Source organism: Canis lupus, chromosome 25 (genome assembly GCF_003254725.2).
Source record: "Canis lupus dingo isolate Sandy chromosome 25, ASM325472v2, whole genome shotgun sequence".
Taxonomy (NCBI): Eukaryota; Metazoa; Chordata; class Mammalia; order Carnivora; family Canidae; genus Canis; species Canis lupus.
The window spans coordinates 7,358,176-7,378,106 of record NC_064267.1 but is presented as its reverse complement, the minus strand read 5'-3'; the positions used below and the strand labels follow the sequence as shown (position 1 = coordinate 7,378,106).

The window sequence follows — 19,931 nt, the reverse complement described above, 5'->3', positions numbered from 1 at the left end:
TGATGCATCTTCAGATTTGTACAGTCTTCCATTTAGCCCATCCAAATAATTAATTTCAAATGGTGGATATTTTTACTTTGAGAGTGTTCAGTTATTTATATTTAATAGATTTCATTTCTTTTTTGAAAATCTCTTTACTCTTTTCCTTTTTTTTTTTCTTCTTCTTAATCTTGCTGGCACTCCAACATCTGAATCATCATGGATCTTAATCTATTACCTGATTTTTCTTTCTTGATTAGTCACATTCTTCTTGATCATATTTCTTTCTCCCTGTATCTAGGGCTTGTAATTTTTTTCTTTTATGCAGGACACTGTGTCTAAAAGAACTGATAGATTGAAGTTGATGTGCTTCCCCCACCCTACCCCCTCCCGCCCAGGAAAAGATTTACCTTATTTTCTGTTAGGCATTAAAGTGATTGATCACCTCAGTCCACGGAGTTGATCTTGGGGTACAGCTTTAATTAGATTCAGTCCACTTGTTTCTAAAATCTTGAGAGTAAGACTTGTATTATGTATGACAGGCCTTTTTCTTTAGTACACCAAAACTACAGGAGATTACATTCTGCCATTCCATCCCAACCTCTCAGCAGGAAGGCCGTTTTATATAGGATAGTCAGAGAAGATTCTTTGAAAAGATGACATCTGAGCATGGACTTCCATTAAGTGAGGGATAAAGCACTATGAACACCTGGGGAGAAAAGTATGACAAGCTGAAGGAAGAGTAAGTGCAAAAGTTCTTAGGGAAGAATGAATGTTGAGTGTATCAGTAATTTCAAGAAGGCCATGGTTTTTAAGTGAAAGTGGCCATGGGATAATGGTGTAGGAGGGAAAGTCAAGAGGTTGCTAAGAGCCAGATCATAACTGTATGTCTCTCAGGATTTGTGTTTAGAGTTTGATGGGAATCCATTATAGGACTTTGAGTAAAAGAGTGGCAAGATGTGTGCTTCATGTCGCTGTTATTGTTAATTTTTAAAAAAATGCAGTTGATCCATGAACAATGCGAGGTTAGAGGCACTGATGACACCTCCCCCCATGAAAGTTGAAAACTTGCATATGACTTTTTAGTTCCCCCAAATTTAACTATTGGCAGCCTATTGTTGACTGAAAGCCTTACTGATTATAGTCAACACTGTATTCTTACAATATAGTAAATAGAAAAAAAAATATTATTAAGCAAGTCATAAAGAAGAAATACATTTATTGTACTGAATGTATAGGGGAAAAAATCCATGTATAAGTGAACCTACACAGTTGAAACCTGTGTTGTTCAAGGGTCAACTGTTCTTTCAACCTAACATGTGCCAAAAAACTGAATACATAACCTTTCCTTCCCAAATCTGGTCATCTTTGTATATCTGAAAATAGAACTAGCATTCAACTAATAATACAAATCAGAAATCTAAAAATTGCCCCTGACTTTTCTTCTCCTTACTCTTCATCTAGTCCTATTGAATTTTTCTCCTGATTGTCCCTAGAATTTTTCTGGGTTTCTTTTTGAGAGAGGGAGAGAGGCAGGGAGAGGCAGAAGGCTAGAGAGAGAATCTTAAGCAGGCTCCATGCCCAATGCAGGAGTGCCCAATGTGGGGCTCCATCTCAGAACCCAGGGCAAATGTGTCCCCCTTAGCTTACCTCTCCATAGCACTTACACAGTTGGCATTTGTATTATTTGGTTAATACCTGTTCTACTGCCTCCAGAATGCTCAACTGTTTGAAGACAGTGATGATGTATGTTTTTGTTAACTAGTTAGTGTCTAGTACTCAGCACAGTTCCTAGTGCACAGAGTAAGTCTCAAAAAATGTTTGCTGAATATTAACTTTACATTAGTAAAATTCAGATAAATTACAACAAAATTTAAGATCAAAGAACCTGACAATTTATTGTGCCGGATACCTTATTAAAATCTTTTCACAGATTATCATCTCACATAGTCCTCACCATAAGTCTATGTGTTAGTTGATGGTATGTATTCTTTAACATGTGAGGAAAATCAGAGATTATAGTTTACCCGAGATTTCTCCTCTCCAAAGCGGTGACTAAAGATTGTATCACATCTGTTTGACTCTAAAGCCATGTTCTTTCTATACTACCTCAAATATTAATCATCAAATCAACATTGAATAAATATTAATAAATTTTGAAGTAGTGATAATACAATTCTTCAATTCGATTGGGGTTTCCTAGTCAAGAAGATGAATGTAATATTGGCCATGTTTTACTGGATATTCTGCTACCTGTTTGCCTACATTGTCTCCCATTAGGAGAAACATGTATTATCAACATTTTACAAGTAAAGAAACCTAGACTTGTCCATAGGTCACAGAGTAGAACTATTCAGAATTGATGGTCTTAACTCTTACACTATTTATTTGGAGTAGAATTCAAATAACTGATTTAAACCAAAATGGCTATTTATTGAAAGCATATAAAATGCTTCAGGCTGAGATCTTAGAAAGTGATGGATCAAAATGAAAATTTCATTTATTGTATACATAATTTACATTCCTTTTTATTTGAGAGCGAGTGTGAGTAGAGGTGGAGGGAGGAGCAGAGAATCTTAAGCAGGCTCCATGCCCAGCACCGAGCCCAACGTGGGGCTCAATCTCACAACCCTGAGATCATGACCTGAGCCAAAATCAAGAGGCTTAACCAACTGAGCCACCCAGGTACCCCCACAATTTACATTCACATTACAGCTAATGTGTTTAACTGGGTTCAGTATATAATCTGCATTATAGCTCATGAATGCTTATAGTTTTGTATAAAATCTTGGGTGAAAAATTCCTGGAGAGCTAGTCATATGTCTAACACCTTACAGATGATGTGTGAATGGGGGTTGGGTGCATAGTAGATCTGTTCATTTGGGAACCCAGAGACCCATTTGGCTGAGATGGAGAACTTTGAGTTGTGGTTGGGTAGTGAGGAGATACTTTGCACAAGTAGTATGAGAAACATTGGGTAGGGCTTTGAATTCTAAAGCCAACAGAGGGAACTACTGATGACTTTAGAGCTACTGATGACTTTTATTCTAAAAGAATAAAAATATGAAACTATGAAGACATTTAACATGACAGCTTTCAAAGAGTATATAATACATACAGTTAAGGGACTATAAACAGGGTCCAGTTCATTGTAATATAAGAAGATAAGCTTACTAGTTTGCTCTAAAGAGGCAATTACCTTGTCTGCAAGACTCAAACCGTTCATAATGGGAAATTGTTAGAACTGAGTTCTATAGTTCCATTATTCAAATAGGCAGAGAACATTCACGTTAATTAACAGTTAAATGTCTTTATCCATTTAAAAATGTACACAGGGACTTCCTAAATACTTTCCTATAGAAAGGAGGTAGAAACAACACAGACATTGAGAGCAAAATATGGAAATCACTCTTTAGTTCACTAAATCAAGATTTCAGTCTGTTGCACTTTCTGACTCATATATACCTATTATCTTTTTATGTAAGTGGGATCATACTATACCTTTCTACAACCTTTTTTTTTTCCTACAACTTTCTACTTAACATTCTCATAAGGCTATCCACATGTAAGGGTTTATCCCACCCTTTTGACAACTGCATAATACCCATTATATGGGTGTGCCGTGATTTAATTAGTATTCTGTTGAGCATTTCGGTTATTTGCATTTTTCACTGTTAGAAACAATGCAGTAAATGATCATTTCTGTATATGTCTTTGTGCTAAGGTTCCAAGTTTCCTGTAAGAAATAAGTTCCTATGTAGAGAATTGCGATGCTCCTTTAAATGATTAATTCTGCCCAATTGCTTTCTGAAAAGTGTGCTTTTCAGCAATTAATGTGTGCAATTAATGCTTTTTTTGTCAGTCCAGTGGTTACATAATTATTTTGTTTTCATTTTCGTTTCTCCAATTACAAATGAAACCACATTGTTGAATACGTTTTCATTTTGATTATTTCTGTTCTATGAATTGTTCACATTCTTTACCCATTTTCCTATTTAGCTTTTTTTTTCATCATTCTCTCTAGGTAAAAGGGAGATAGGGATGGGTTATGGACAAAAAGGTACTGTTGTTTTGGGTTCACAGACAGTAGTCCCCTCTTATCTGGGTTTCACTTTCTGCAGTTTGAGCTACCCACGGTCAACCGCAGTCTAGGAACAGGTGATCTTCATACTGTCAGACTCTCAGTAGTAGCCTTGAGTTGTCACAGTGTCTGCCTCATTCACATCACTTCATCTCCTCAAATAGGCATTTTATCATCTCACATCATCCTAACAAGAAGAGTGAATCCAGTTCAATATTTTGAGAGAGACCACATTCACATAATTTTTATTACAATACATTGTTACAATTGTTCATTAGTAGTTGTTAATCTCTTAAAATGCTTAATCTGTAATTAAATTATACCATAGGTATGTATGCATTAGGGGGAAAGCATAGTGTATATCTAGGGTTCTGTCCTATCCACATCAGGCATCCTCTGGGGGTCTTAGATGTACCCCATTGTGGATACACAGAGACTGCTGTGTGTGCTAAAAGTGGGCTTACCATCTTTCTTATTCTCACATTATTCTCTTATTAAATATGTGGAGGATACCTTTAGTGGGTCAATTTAAGCTTTTTAGAGTGGGATTTTCTGTCCTGTAATAGAAGTGTTTCCCCTTTGTAAGCTCAAATCTGTGGGTATTTTTCATTATGGGTTTTGTGCTTACTACAAGATTTTGAAAATATTTCCGTTTTCTTCTAATACATAGTTGTTGGGTTTTTTTACATCATTTAATCCATCTGGGGACTATTTTTGTATAATGTGTATGATTATGGTGTGACTTAATTTTTTCTTCAGTGCATAGTTTGTTTGTTGGTTTTGAGATTTTATTTATTCTTGAGAGACACAGAGAGAGAGAGAGAGAGGCAGAGACAGAGACACAGGCAGAGGGAGAAGCAGGCTCCATGCAGGGAGCCTGATGTGGGACTTGATCCCTGGGACTCCAGGATCACACCCTGGGCCAAAGGCAGGCGCTAAACCACTGAGCCACCCAGGGATCCCCCATAGTTACTTTTCTTAATTTATTGTATAGTTTCTCCTCTCTCCTCGTTTGGGATGCCACAAGTAGCATGAACCAAGTCTCTTTATCTACCTGGGTCTCTTTGTCCATGCCTTTAGCTAACATCTATGTAATTACTTTACCTGTGTAACATGTTTTTATATTTGGTCTGAAAATTTCCCGTTTTCTTTCTAACATACCTTATTATTCCTGGCTGTTCTTGTTTTCTCTTACTCAAAATACCAACATCTTTATAATAATACTGAGGCTGCCCACTGAGATAGGTTTTAAACAGCCATCCCTTCAATACAATTTTATTATTTTCTTCATAAGAATCCGCTTTGCATCTTTTAAAAAAATTCAAACTTTAATATCATTCAAACATTGTTGTTCTTTTATTTTCTAACTGGTTATGCTTGCTGTGTTGCTTTCAGCCACTTTGCTGAAGTTCTATTGGTTTTAACAGTTTGCAGTTAATTCTCTTGGATTTAGTAGATAACACTCGCTCCAAGTAGTTTTGTCAGTATGATTTCAAATCGTTCTGATACTTACATATCATGTTTTTCTGGTCTAATTGTGTTGATTGGCACCTCTAGAGCATTGTTAAATAGAAAGCATCCTGCCTTTTTCCAGTTTAAGAAAGTTTCTATTTCTGTTTAATTGGGGTTATTAAAAAATAAAATTTGGAGTGTGTCTTCAATTCCATGTTTGCATAACAGTTTGTTTTTTAAAAATATAATTATTAATGTAATAAATTATGTATACAATCATCCTTGCTTTGGTAGGATTAACCAGCTTGGCTTGGTCGTGCTTACAAGTGTGCTAACGTTTTTACTTAATATCCTTATGTACATGTTGAGCAGCAAGGTTGGTGTATAATTTCCTTTGCTATGTTATCCTTATTTGAGTATTGGATAAGGGGTTTTGTTAGCCTTCTAGAATTAGAAAAGCTGACTGTATTTTTCTATGAAACAATTTATATAATGTAGAGTTATTTATGATAGAGCTTACATTTAAATTGTACATGGTGCCTTTTTAAACTTTATTTTTAAAAGTTTCCAAGTTAAAAATATTTCAGACATCCAGGAAATAATACAGTAGACCCTCATGATCTCATTCTCCAAGTTTAAAAGATGTGAACACTTTTTTTTCATTTTGAACTCTCCTTCCTCCCCCAATACATACACATGTTCTCTCTCTCCTCTCCCTGTGAGTGAGCAGCAAAATCTCTCAGGGATGTTTACCAATTGATGTCGCAATGTTTCTTTATTGTATTTTAAGAATAAACATTCCATAATTATGTCACAGATGCTGTGAAGTGATTGAATTTACACATGTCCCTTCATGGGAGGATATGCTCACTTTCGGTATATGTGCTATGCAAAAGCTGCATCCTTCTTTTGCTTTTAATAAGAAATAAGATATTAAAAGGTATGGCTAAAGCTTATAACCTTCTTTTTTATGAAGAGGTAACTATCCTGATATTAGTGTGTATCTTTCCCATCAATGTTTTCATCCTCATTTTATGCATATATTTTTTTAAAAAAAATACACAAGACTATTTCATGTATTTTTAAATATTCGAGGAAAAAAGTCCATCATATCTATAATTTTGAAACCTGCTATTTTTCACCCACTATATAGCCACATCGATACCTGTTGATCTTTCCATTTTTTCACAATATAATCTCTGTATGCTTCTTAAATCAGTAATGTCTTAAAATTGGCAGCATTTCTTAATGACAAAATAATGATGTACCTTAAAATTGATGTCATCTAAGATTTGATTAAATCCTGTAGTTAATTCCTCTTAATTGCTTTTGTAAAGCATTCTGTTATTTGAATATACCACAGTTAATCCATTATAAAAAAAATCATTATAAAACACAGTTAATTATTTATCTTGTTGATAATCAAATATTTTGCACCTTCACTATTACAAACCAGTGCCAAAGTGAACAAACATCTTCCCTGTCTCATAAAAACAACCATTCTGAATGGAAATGCTGAATTCAATGAATACAGATATGCTATTTTTAGATATTGTCAAATTATGTTCCAAAGTAGCTGTATTACTTTATATTCCCAGCAGAGATGCATAAGAGCTTTTGCTTTTCACTTTTAGACTTGTATCCACTTGAAATTAACTTTGTGTATGCTGTGAGGGGTCTTATTTTTTACAGATGCATAGCCATTCACCTCAGCACTATTACTAGAGTTGATTCTTTCTCCTTTTACTTAAATGCCCTGTCACATACCAAGTGCCTTTATATAGTGACAGTGTATTAAAAACTGTATTTATCTTTAAAATATTTATGTTTTTAGGCTACCTTTTTTGTCCCATTAGTTTATGAATGTACTCCAATAACCAGTGTATTTCCATATTACTAAGGCATTTCTCTTATTAATACTCTTTAAAATTCTCTTGGCTTTTGTCTTCTCACATGTCCACATGTGAGAATTTTAAATTTTAAAATCAGGTTGGTAAATTCTGGGAAAAGTCATTAGGATTTTTATTCAAGTTGCATTGAATTAAAAAAATGTTTTTGGAGAGAATGACCATCATTTTGGTACTGAATCTTCCCATCCATAAATACAGTCAGGTGATTGATGTCTATCTATCTTTTCTGTCAGTAAAGTTGTACTTAATAGTCACACAAATTGTATCTTTCCTTAAAATTGCTTTTTCTAACGGTTTGTTGCTGGTGGATAAGAACACTAGTTTAATCTACCTTTACTCCTTTACCCTGAGCCGTTTGGGGCCTAGTCCAAAACAAAGCTCTTTTAGGAGATGAAACTCTTACTATCTTTTTAGCGTCTTTATGGTTATTTTTTTTTTTATGGTTATTTAATACAAGTTTTTCACTTGTTCCTGAAGTGAAGTTGTAGTAACATATTTTCTTTGGAAATTGTGAATGTCTGGATTTTAAAATTTATTGGTAGAAGTTTTACACAGGCTACTTTATTTTATAAGTCTTGGCAGCGGGATCCCTGGGTGGCGCAGCGGTTTGGCGCCTCCTTTGGCCCAGGGCGCCATCCTGGAGACCCAGGATCGAATCCCACGTCGGGCTCCCGGTGCATGGAGCCTGCTTCTCCCTCTGCCTGTGTCTCTGCCTCTCTCTCTCTCTCTTTCTGTGACTATCATAAATAAATAAAAATTATAAATCTTGGCAGCAGCTCTATATATTTGTTTTATTGACTCAATAATCTTTGGCATCTCTTATTTTTCCTCTGTCACTGGATTTCTTTGAAATTTTCTAAGAACCAGCTCTCAGTTTTGCTGATGGAGCATTTTTTGTTGTTGCTTGTTACCTTTGTAATTTCTACAATGATCTTCATTTCTTCTTTCAACTATACTTGAATTTATTCTTTTCATCTCTTGGTTTTTATACTTTCTTCGTTTACCTTTAGTCTTTTTGTTTTCTAATGTAGACATTTCTAAGTACTGCTTGATTATATTCCAAGGGATTTTTGTTTTGTTTTGTTTTTTGTAGTGTTCCCCTTATCATTCCATTCTAAACAGCTTATAATTTTAGTTGTGATGCTTAAGCTAGGTGTTTTTTTAATTTTCTCCCAGAGGACTTTTAAAAACTTCTGAACAGATAGGTTTGAAGGTGGGGAGGGGTGTTTTTATTTTGCTATCTGTTTGTGATTAATTTTCATTTTAAATGTGGGCTAGGAACGTCATTTGTGTGCTTTTACTTCTTGGTCTATGTTGAGAAATTTTTCTGTGTGTGTTTTAAGTGTCTGAAAAGGTTTGTCCACAGTATTTTAGGTACCAAATTCTGTATATGAATGTGTGTTTTAGATTGCGCTTGTTCATTGGATTATTTAAACTTTTATATCTTTTTTTTTCCCCACTGGCAAAAATAGGTTTATTTGGGAATAACACAATCGCAATTCAGGACATGCAAGCTATGGCAAAACCGTAAGCAAGCCCAGTAAACAAAGGAAAGGAATTTTATTTCGCGAATAAAGTCGGGAGGGATTTTTCTGAGCGAGAGTTCAGGGTGAGGGCGGCTTCTCAGGGGCGGAGTTGCCCGAGGAAGTCGCACATCCCTACCCGTCGGGGTCGGTAACTGAGGTTGAACCGCGGGGCTCCTCCTGGAGGCCGCCCTGCTTCACCTTCGCACCTGCGGTGGCTCGGTGGCCCCGGCCAAGTCCCCTCAAGCCCAAAGGTACCTCACCTGCTGCTGTGGAAGCTGTGCGGTGTGGGACCTGGGCCGGCCGACCCGCGGGAACCGTCTGGCGGAGCTGGGGGGCGGCAGGAGGCCGTGCCCTCCGGTCTGCCCTCCACGGCGCAGCACGGACGGCTCCAGGCGGGCGGGGGCCAGCCGCGCGCACCCACCTGCGCCCACTCAGGCCAACTGCTCCAGCGGGCGTGCGGGGCAGAGGCCCCTCCTGCCACGGGCTCGGGAGACCGAGGTCAGGGATCAGGGGCCAGAGCACCTGCGGCCCGGGCGGGAGCTGTCGGGCCCGGGTGTCACCTCCCCACACGGACCAGGGCGCGGTGAGCTGAGGCCCCGGGGGCTCTGGGCGCCACGGGCAGGGCCGCAGGGGATTTTCAACCAACGCTGATAAACTTTTGTATTTATTGTCTGGCAAACCTATTGATTTTAGAGTTTTGTTGATGTCTCCCATAAATATTTTGAATATGTCCATTTTTCTTTGTATGGGTTTTTAATATATGTCAAAGTTGTGATGTTAGTTCTATGACTGATATATAGTCTTGATGGATTGTACCATTAGAACAGTATAAAATGTTTTCCCCTTCAATACTTTGCTTGAATTCTGTTTGATCTTAATCTTGCTACCCTTTTTTTTTTGCTACCCTTTTTATTAGTACTTGATACTCCTTTTTTTCAACTTTCCTGCATCATTTTGTTTTACATCTGATTTTGAAATAGCGCATAGCTGTCTTTATTATTTCTTTTTTTCCTCCATTTTCTCTGGAGGAATGGAATTTCTGGAATTCTTTTTCAATCTCTTGAACTTTACAAATTGTCTTCCACATCTCAGCTTTTTCCTTGCAGTATTTATCTCTAGCATGTGTCTTGGGCTATGGTTCTCCCTAAAGATTTGTTTTTACTTTCTAGAATTTGTCAAAATTTCTACATTTCTTCTTCTTGCCTTATTGTGGATTGATCTGCAGTGTGTGTGTATGTGTGTGTTCTTATACTATCTGCTTTCATAAAATAATTTCATAAAGTACTCAGTTTTCTGTCTGGATCCAGTGCAATCCCTTGATTTCAGCACTTATGTTACATTCCTACTCATTTATCTTTCTGTTTGGGAGACTACAGTTTCATAAACTTGTGGTTAATCCATCATTTTTGAGCCTTCCTGAACTGCTTAAAATACAAAAAACCTTAGCATGTCTGCGCTACAGTTACTTATCCATGAAAGTTGACAACACTTAAGTTTTTCAGAATTTCCACCCAGCCAAATTCAGAGCAACTCATTTTATGGAATTGTTATTGGAGGTCACCAGTGACACATCCAACCCTTTCTTTTCAGTTCCCTTTTTCATGATTTCTATATATCACTTGCTTTTCAACAGTGTTAGAGTAGGGGTTTTCTTCCTATCTTTCTGAATGTCATTTTTACTGACAGTTTTTCTTCCTTCACCCGCTCCTGAATTGGCATTGTACTTTAATAGGAGAACTGTCAACATTTTGCCTTCTTTCTTAAGACAAGGTTTTACTGACTTACGCACAGTAGAAATGGTACTTTTAGTATTCACTGATGGAGAAAGTTTATACATATACATGGTCATAGCAGTTAAGTAGAGCCATATCATAAATATATTTAACTTGTACTGATTTTAGAATTTATTCCCTCGGGATCATGACCTGAGCCAAAGGCAGATGCTCAACTGAGCCACCCAGGTGCCCCCACCAATGTTTTCATAGTTACCTTAAAGGCAGCATTGTTTTAATACCCTGACATGTAAATATACATCCTTTTGTGTCTTTCATAGGTTTAAAACATTGATTCTCAAATTTTAGTGTGCACTACTTTGGGTTATATATGTAAAACTATGGGAGACATGAGGATTTTCAAGGGTACTTTTGAAAATATACCTAAATTTATATGGCAGTTTTAGATTTGCCACACTCGATAAATTTTTATTCTTCTCCACATGCATTTGAATATTGCTACCTATGTGGAAAAGACAGTTCTTGAAACTTTGTGTAAATGTTGATCCATTCATTCCTTGTTTTAACTCCAGATGTAAAGGAAAGTGTAGGGAAATAGCTAATAGAGCATCATGCTCCTGGCTCTGTAGATAAAACAGATGTGTGATCTTAGGCAAGTCATTTTACAGACTATGCTTCAGTTCTTACTTCTGGAAAATGGTGCTAATCAGTATCTGAAAAAGCCTCAAAGTGTAGTCAAATAAAATAGTATTTTTAAAAAAAATCTGTAAATGATAAAGCCCTTGGTTATCAAGATTTCAGTTATCAGGATAATTACTCACTTTTGGACAAAAGAGTAATAGTTGGTTCTTAAGATACTTGTAACTGAAATAGCAAGATACATGGGGAACTGAGAGTTAATATATGTATTAGGGTATATATTTTATGTTTACTGCTTTAGGGCAGAGGTAGGGGTATCCAAACTATGTTGCCATCCTCTTACAGTATCCGCCTTTGGAAGTTTCTTAAATCCCTGAACTCTGCTTCATTGCCCAAATCGTAGTTCATCTTGCCCACTGAACCTGTTGTGGCTTTTTCCAGGGTTTTGTTTTTGTTTTTGTTTTTTGTGCTAAAAGACACATCATAAAACTTGTCATCTTAACCATTTTTAACTGCACAGTTCAGTGGTATTAAATACATTTATAGTGCACAACCATCACCACCATCAATCTCCATAACTCTTCTTGCAAAAGTGAAACTATCCCCATGAAACAATAATTCCCCATTCCTCTCTCTCCCAGCACTAGGAACTGCCATTCTCCTTTGTATGATGTAACTCCTCTAAGTACCTCATATAAGTGGAGTCATACAATATTTGTCTTTTGTGACTAACTTACTCTTAGTATAATGTCTTCAATATTTGTCCATGTTGTAGCATGTGTCAGACTTTCCTTTTTTTCCCTTAAGGCTGAATGATGCTCCACTGTATGTATGTGTGTATGTTCCACATTTTACTTGTCCATCTGTCAGTGGACACTTGGGTTGCCTTTACGTTTTACTATTGTGACTAATGCTTCTGAACATGGATGTTGTAAATATCTATTTGAGACTCTGCTTTCCATTCTTTTGGGTATATACCCAGAAGTGAAATTGCTGGATCAGGAGGTAATGCTATTTTAAAATTTTTGAGGAACCTTCATATTGTTTTCCACAGTGGCTGTGCCATTCCACACTCCTACCAACAGTACAAAAGAGTTCCAATTTCTCCACACTACCATCCTGTTTTGCTTCTTACTTATTGTATCTTGGTCTGTAATCCTATCCAAACCTGAATCTAAGACTAAGCCCTATCCCTTCTTGCTTTACCTTCTGCTTATGACCTGTTAAACTTTAGCTTACCCTTTTAAGTGGTCCAACTTGATTAACACTGTAGAAATGCCATTGTTTTTCTGAGTACCTAAGATATGACCTTGATGGATTCTTACCCCACCTTTTAAAACCAGAATCTTCTTTCTATGCCACTGCAACTGTTGAAAACAAAAGGATTGAAATAAATAGAAAATTTCATATTCAGTCTGGTAAAGAAATAGCCATAAATGTATACCACAGATTATGAAGAGTATCTGTCAAATATTTTTGGACTAAAGGTGAATTCCAAGAGCATCACGAAAGAAGGGCTCAAGAAAGAATGCTCTAAAATAGTTACCTCTCTGCAGAGTCCATTTTAAAAACCCTGTGGCAGGAGAGGCAAGATGATCACGAGGCTTGGTTAGACCCATGACAAGTACTGGAAATGAGAAATTTCATGGAATCACTACCCTTTCTGCATTTCAGCCTCCAGATGGAGAGAGAATTGATCTGAAAGTGAGAAATGGCCAAGGGGAAGCACAGCTGCACAACCCCTTGCAGTTGGTGACTGAATTCAGCCTAGAGAAACACCAGCTGGATCTCCAGAAAATCCATGACAGAGGCTTTACTGTGAGCCATTCTGATCTCTTGCTCTGCAGGAGATGATGCAAAAACTGAGTGTGGATGTACTCCCCTCCCCCACCCACCCCTTGGTAAGAGTGTATTCTGAAATCCAAATTAAAGCTGTCAGCTGCTCAGATAACCAATTTCCCTTACCATGTCCTGCATATTGTAAATAGAGGGCCTGGATAGAATTGCCATCATCAGAAGGTGACTAATGGGTAAAAAGGAACCAGCAAAACTGGATAGTCCCCACAACCCAACTGCACCCTTCCTACCCCCATATCCACCCCCTCCAAAGGAACAGAATAAGCAAAAGCCAGTCAAGAATATGTCAAAAGAATATTCAAGGAAAGCAGATGTCAGACATTCTTCATACTCAACGAAATGAAAGAACTCCGAAAAAGAGCCCAAAGAAGTGATGAGATTGTGGACATAAAAACCAGCCTGCAAATAGTTATAGATAAAAGTATGTCAGGGATCAAATATGGCAAATCTAAAGATACATGTTAAATCCTCTGTCCTTGAAATAGAATATACCTTTTCAAGCAACCCTGGATCTGTACATTCTGTAAATGTACAGAAATTAGCTATCATGCCATAAAGAATCTCAAATTCCAAAATTAAAAGTTAATTAAAACTATTAATAAAACTTATTAATCTAATAACTTGGAGGGTTTTTTGTTTTTTGATAGGTCAAGGAGAAAAAAAAGAGGTAAATATCTAGGAAGTAACTATAATAAAAATACCACAAATCAGAGGCCATTTATGTATACCTTATGGTTGAGAATATGAACTTCACAGCCAGAACCTGATCGGTTTTTGTTTCCACTTTTATTATTAGATGTGCCTTCATCACTGCATTCTATTTGCCTGTGACCTGTGTCCCTTCTAGTCTAAGTGTGGCCTCACTGCAGCACAGATGGGACATCACCCAGGCCCCGCTCCAGACCTCTTGCTTCAACCCAACAACCCGGGGCAATTGGAATCCATGTTAACATTTGAGAAGCATTGGTCTATGCTCTCTCTTTGTAAATCTCCCTCCTGTTTAGGTTCCAGCCTTGGGGCTATCTGCCCTACTCAGTCTTTGCTGAGCCTACAGTGATTGTTCACCTCACCCTAAATACCTGTAACATGGTCTCAAACCAACATCAACTTTCTGGAGTGCCTGATGTGACCTGGTCACTAGAGGAAGCACTTGTACGTATGTGCCACCTAATTTATTCCTCAGAACAATTCTATGAGGTATTGTTACCCCCATCTCGTAGACAAACGAACCAAGATGGAGAGTAACTCACTATGGTCAAAGAGCTGGTGTCAGCAACAGCATTTGAACTCGATCTTTATGCTCCATATATCTTTATAGTAATAAGACTGACTCACCAGACACACTAGGTTATTTAAATCCAAGTGAATACTTCAGTGTATTAACTGTGGTGACATATCATTATTGTTTTGTAAAGTACTGTAGAGGAAATTAACAATTTCAGTTATGCTGATTACTTTATAGATAAACCGCGCATAGCCTGTGCCGCTTCTCTGATACTTGATGTTTTCACTTTTTAAATACTTGGACTTGACTTATCTATGTAATGTTTGTAAAGCTTCTATAAAACAAACTTTTTAAGTTTTAAAATACCTACTACTTAAAAATGCCTCGGTGCTTTATACACCCTAAACACACAATAAATATGTATTGAACTCTTGATTCTCACATTCCTTATGTAAAAGTAATTGTGTCCTTGTCATCCCTAACTGGATCCCTAGTAGCATACCCCAAGCTGAATTCCTGATCTTTCCACCACATCCTTCTCTAAGCCTGCTCCAGGTTGAGCTCTCCCTTTGTCAGTACCAATTTTATGCTTCTAGTTATTAAGGCCCAAGCCCTAGTCACCTTTGACTCTCTGATTCTCTCTTACATCCCTTCCAATCTGCCAGGAAACCCTGTTGACTTATATCCAGAATTTAAATACTTCCACTGCTGTCCTAAGCCACAATTATATCGTACCCCATGTATTAAGTGTGCCAGAACTGCTATGACAAAGCTAATTAAACACAACTTAGCAGGACTGTTTCCTTCTGAGGGTTATGAAGGAAGGTTTTGGCCCAGGCCTTGCTCTCTTGCTTATGGATGGCCGTGTTCTCCATGTGTCTCTGCACATCATCTTCCCTGCATGTATGTCTCCATGCCCACTAATTTCCCTTTTATTAAAGTGCCAGTCATATTGGATCAAGGCCCACCCTACTAACCTCACCATAATTTAAGTACTTGGAAAGACCCTATTCTGAGATCTGGGGATTGTGACTACAATGTATTGGAGTGGGGCGCACAATTCAACACATAACACCTGGATTCTTGTGGAAGGTCCTTCCCTGGTTCTCTACTTCTCCTCTTGTCCCCTAGAGTCCATTCTCCACACAGTAGCCAGAATTATCTTTTTTAAATGAAAATGAGATCATATTTCTCCTTTTGCTTAAGATCCTTAATGCATCATCATTGGAGTGAAAGCCAAGGTCCTTACCATGGCCTATGTGCAAGGCCCTGTGATGTGCCTCCCACTGCATCTCTGCTTTCATCTCCCTCTGCTCTCTCTGTTCTCACACACTCTGCTTCAAGCCCCAGGGGCTTCCTCACAGTTCTTGCCATGCCAGACAAATTTCCATATTATACTGTTTGTATATAGTATTTCCTCTGCCTAGAATATTCTTCTTCCAGATATTGGCATGTCTTGTCCTCATCTCCTTTAAGTATTCAAATATTTCTGACTCAATGAGGCCTTCCTTGAATTCCTTATGTAAAATTGCATCTCCCACCCCAGCATTCCTTATGGCCCTTTTACACTTTATTTTTCTCCACCACAGTCATCACTTTCTGGTATACTAGCTTATATGGTACAGTTTTATATTTTGTTTATTGTCTGTCCTCCTCCATTTGGATATGGCTCGGTGAGATTTGTCCTCTGTTGCAATATCTACTTTCTGGTAGTCAATACATATGTACACTATGAATGAAAGACTTCCCATTTTATAAGTGTTGAAACCAAAGAACAGAGAAGTTATGGACTTTTCAAGGTTGCACGGTGAGTTGGTAGAGCTTAGATTAGAACCCAAGCAGCCTCCTGGTTCGAAGCTCTTTGTACCATAACCAGACCATAAATATTTTTTTGTCATAATGATATCACTATATATGCTAATTAAAGCTTAAAATACAGGTTTAATTTTCATCTTAAAGCCTGTCTTCTCAGCAAAGTTATTTCTATCTTAATAGCCAAGTTAGATCATTGCATTGTCAGTCTAATTGGTCCAACCCTAACCTGTAGAGCTGTAGCCATTAGCTCAGTCCCCAAACACAAACTCTCTCAACTGCCTCGGTGGCTGCATCTGGACTATTGATGATACCAGTATCAATTTATATTAAGGTAATTTTAATTTTATCAGGTGATATATAGATATGGTTGGAAAAGTCAAATACTGTGGAAAGGCTTATGACAAAATATCCCAAACTCTCAGGATAATATATCTTTTTTTTTTTTTAAGATTTATTTATTTATTTATTTATTTATTTATTTATTTATTTACTAGAGAGAGAGACAAGCAGAGGGAGAAGCAGACTCCATGCAGGGAGCCCGACATGGGACTCAATCCTGGGTCTCCAGGATCACGCCCTGGGCTGAAGGTGGCGCTACACTGCTAAACCATGGGGGCTGCCCTGGATAATATCCCTGGATAATAATTCAGGATAATCTCCTGAATATCACCTACTTTCACTCCCCTGTACTCTCTCCAAGGCTTGTGTCTTTCTGTGTGGTGCTCATTCTGCGACTTTTCCTTCTCTTGGGTGAGATCTATTTCCTAGCTCTCGGGTCTTCTTTTTGGATTATTTCCTTATTTTGCCACAACTCATCTGTCAGTAAATTCTTAAGAAGGGGTTATGGAGAGTAAACTTGGTGAATACTTGCATTTCTGATAATATATTTGTTCTTCGTTCACACTTGATTGTTACTTGTCCACAATGCCAACCCCCATGGCAATTTTCAGTGAAGCAGACAGAGGAAAAGGATACATAACTGGTGTCTATCTGCCGTAATGAGGGAGTTAGAAACTGGTGTATTTGCCTCTTTTGGTTTCTGGCTCCTCCTTCCTTGCCTGATCCCTGATCCCTAGCTTCATTTTTCCTGTGAGCTCCTCTACAGCCTTTGGAAATGTTGACCTTCCTGACCCCTGACCTCAGGCTCCATTCCCAAGCGAGCAACAGCTTTCTTCCCCTTGGCTTTCTGTTTTGTCCCTCACTGCTCCCCTCAGCTCACATGTCATCGACACTTTGATTAATTTGTCCACAGACCTTATGAAGGAGAAATCATGCTTGCAATTACAGTAATCTAATCCACAAGACAAGTACAACATAGGCCATTAATCTCTCTTTGCTTGTAAAGCTTTGTATTTCTCCTTCCCCCTACTCCAGCCTACATTTCTGCAAACAAACAAACAAACAAAACCCTAAAGCAACAATATTCAAACACAGAAAGCAAATAATTTAAAAGAAAATAGTTCGCATTTGAAGAGGTTTGTTTTTTGGCAGAGGATTATTTCAAATAATGGAGCTTCCTTTGCTGATTGACATGTTTAGAGACCAGTGAATAAGAGGCAGTGCTATTTAGAGTTTAGGGATATGAAGTCTGAATGAAAGACCTCCCAAACATGGTATTCCAGGGATTGGGAACATGCGGTTTAGGCATGGATTAGAAAAGGTATCAGGGATGTTATATACAAGAGAAGACACAAAATAACTGAATGTGAGAGGGAAAGAGGATTTCTTGGGAGAAAAGCTGTGTTGTGACCACCCATCCCTCCCCTCTTCCCCTAAACACACAAGTAGTACAGGGCTTGCTAGGCCACCGGATCTGGTGTTGGCCTGGGGCCCAAGGCAGTGGGAGGGAGGCTGCACCTAGCAAGCCTGAGAAGTGATGCCCTCCTTGCTGTGGGCCTGCCTGCTCCACAGCACGCAATCCTGGACACCAGATATGGAACCTGGTTTAGGGAATAACTTGAGGGTCACTTAAAAGAGCTCTTGTCCGAGAAAGTGGCCTGCTGGAGTCAGGATCGCTCAGCAGTAAGATTTGTGGAGGTCTCCAAAGGCCAGTGTTGAGGAGGGGAGGCACCCTGAAGTAGGGAAGTTCAGCAGGGGTCTGACAAACCCACTCAAGTTCCCAGGAATGAGTCTGTTAGAAGCATCTGCCCAGCCTAGAGACCTTGCCTACCATGTGTCACAAGTAAGAGCCTTCTTTCCCCAGTCTCTGTGTGCTCCTTATCCACAGCTTCAGGATTCACCATTGAGCCATCAGTCTTCAGGCAGTGGAAGCAGTGGGAAGGAAATAAGAAACTGAATACGTGCCCTCCTTAAACCCAGGCCCCCACCTATGACCAGCCCTAGCTTAGTGGGGAAGGCATGGGAGGTGACTGAAGTGTTAATTGATATATTGGGCCAAGCATTCCAGGTTGGAGTATGAGATGTATGACTTAAAGTCACCACAGCATTTCATCTATTTAGCAGTGATCACAAAGGCCATAGGCTTGCCCTCATTTTCATCCAGAGGCAAGGGCAGTACCCGTTGTCAAAGTCATAAGGTAGAGTAGGAGACAAAACAAAAACATAAAATTGCATTTTGAATGTACCTCACTAATAATAGATTAATGTGTCAGTAATAAGCACTTTGGGAAGATTATTCTATGCCTATACCCAGAGTACTTGATTTTTTCCTCCACTGTGGTTCTTAGTAAAAACAAAGCAGGAAAGAAGCAGAGAGAAGGGCCAATCCAATGGTCTGTGTAGTGGCAGGCTGGCCAGAGAGGGAAGGGGGAATCAGAGATGGCAGGCAAGTCAGAGGTTACATGGGTTACAAAGAAAGGGTTCTTTAGTGTTTGTGGAAAAGTTTATGATACATAAACTATTATTGCAGTAGTTTGTTTTAAATTTAATTAATAGATTTTAAATGGCTTATATTCCAGTTAGAAACCAAGAGAAAATAATGTAGAATTTTAAACAGCCTAAATAGAACAAGGAGAAGAACTGAGTAAGTCAGAATTTATTCCTATGATAGAATAATATGCAGTCATTAAAAATCACATTTTCAAAGAATATCTGATAATATGAAAAAAGTCCCTGATACAGACCTGCCTTGGTGGCTCAGTCGGTTAAGCATCTGACTCTTAGTTTCAGCTCCGGTTGATTTCAGAGTCATGAGTTGTGAGATCAAGCCCCAAGTTGTGCTCTGCACTGTGCATGGAGCCTGCTTGAGATTCTCTCTCTTCCTCTCCCTCTGCCCACCCACCCCCCCGACATATACACTCTAAGAAAAAAAAAAGTCCCTGATACATTATATCAAAATACTTAAAATTGCTGTTTCTGTGCTCCAAAAATGGTTGGATATTATTTTAATATGGTTTAATCTAGAAACAAATGGGAAAAATTGTAGAATACAAACTGTTTATACAGTGTGATCCCAATTTGAAGGGAAAGAAGCTGAATAGAAACACTGAAAGCATTCTGGTTGCCTAGTACTTTATTATAGTGTCTTAGACCCTCCTAGAAACCCTACAGGATTGCTATTGTTATTGTCTGCATTTTACAGTCTCAGGGGTTCTGTGTAACAAATATGACAGATTTACAGCCTGGTTCTAACAAACCCTGGCATCGGCACCCTGGAAGGTGGGGGGCCCAGCCACAGAAGAAGGTAAGCTGACATCCTAGATTCCAGCCTTCACTCCTTGCCCTCAAGGGCCCTTTGGGTGGTGACCAAGCAGA

General features: G+C 38.3%; 1 protein-coding gene and 1 non-coding gene across 2 annotated transcripts; one reads left to right on the top strand and one right to left on the bottom strand.

The window, feature by feature from the left end:
- Positions 1-4,020: 4,020 nt before the first annotated feature.
- On the top strand, positions 4,021-14,837 carry LOC118349966 (uncharacterized). The gene is made up of 3 exons (XM_035695915.2): positions 4,021-4,039; positions 9,026-9,531; positions 12,995-14,837. Exons 1-3 carry the CDS (start codon positions 4,021-4,023, stop codon positions 13,172-13,174), a joined length of 705 nt encoding a protein of 234 aa, XP_035551808.1. The 3' UTR covers positions 13,175-14,837.
- On the bottom strand, positions 9,487-9,594 carry LOC112670216 (small nucleolar RNA ACA64). Its single transcript, XR_003142813.1, has one exon. It is a non-coding gene; the product is annotated as a small nucleolar RNA ACA64 (small nucleolar RNA).
- Positions 14,838-19,931: the final 5,094 nt, after the last annotated feature.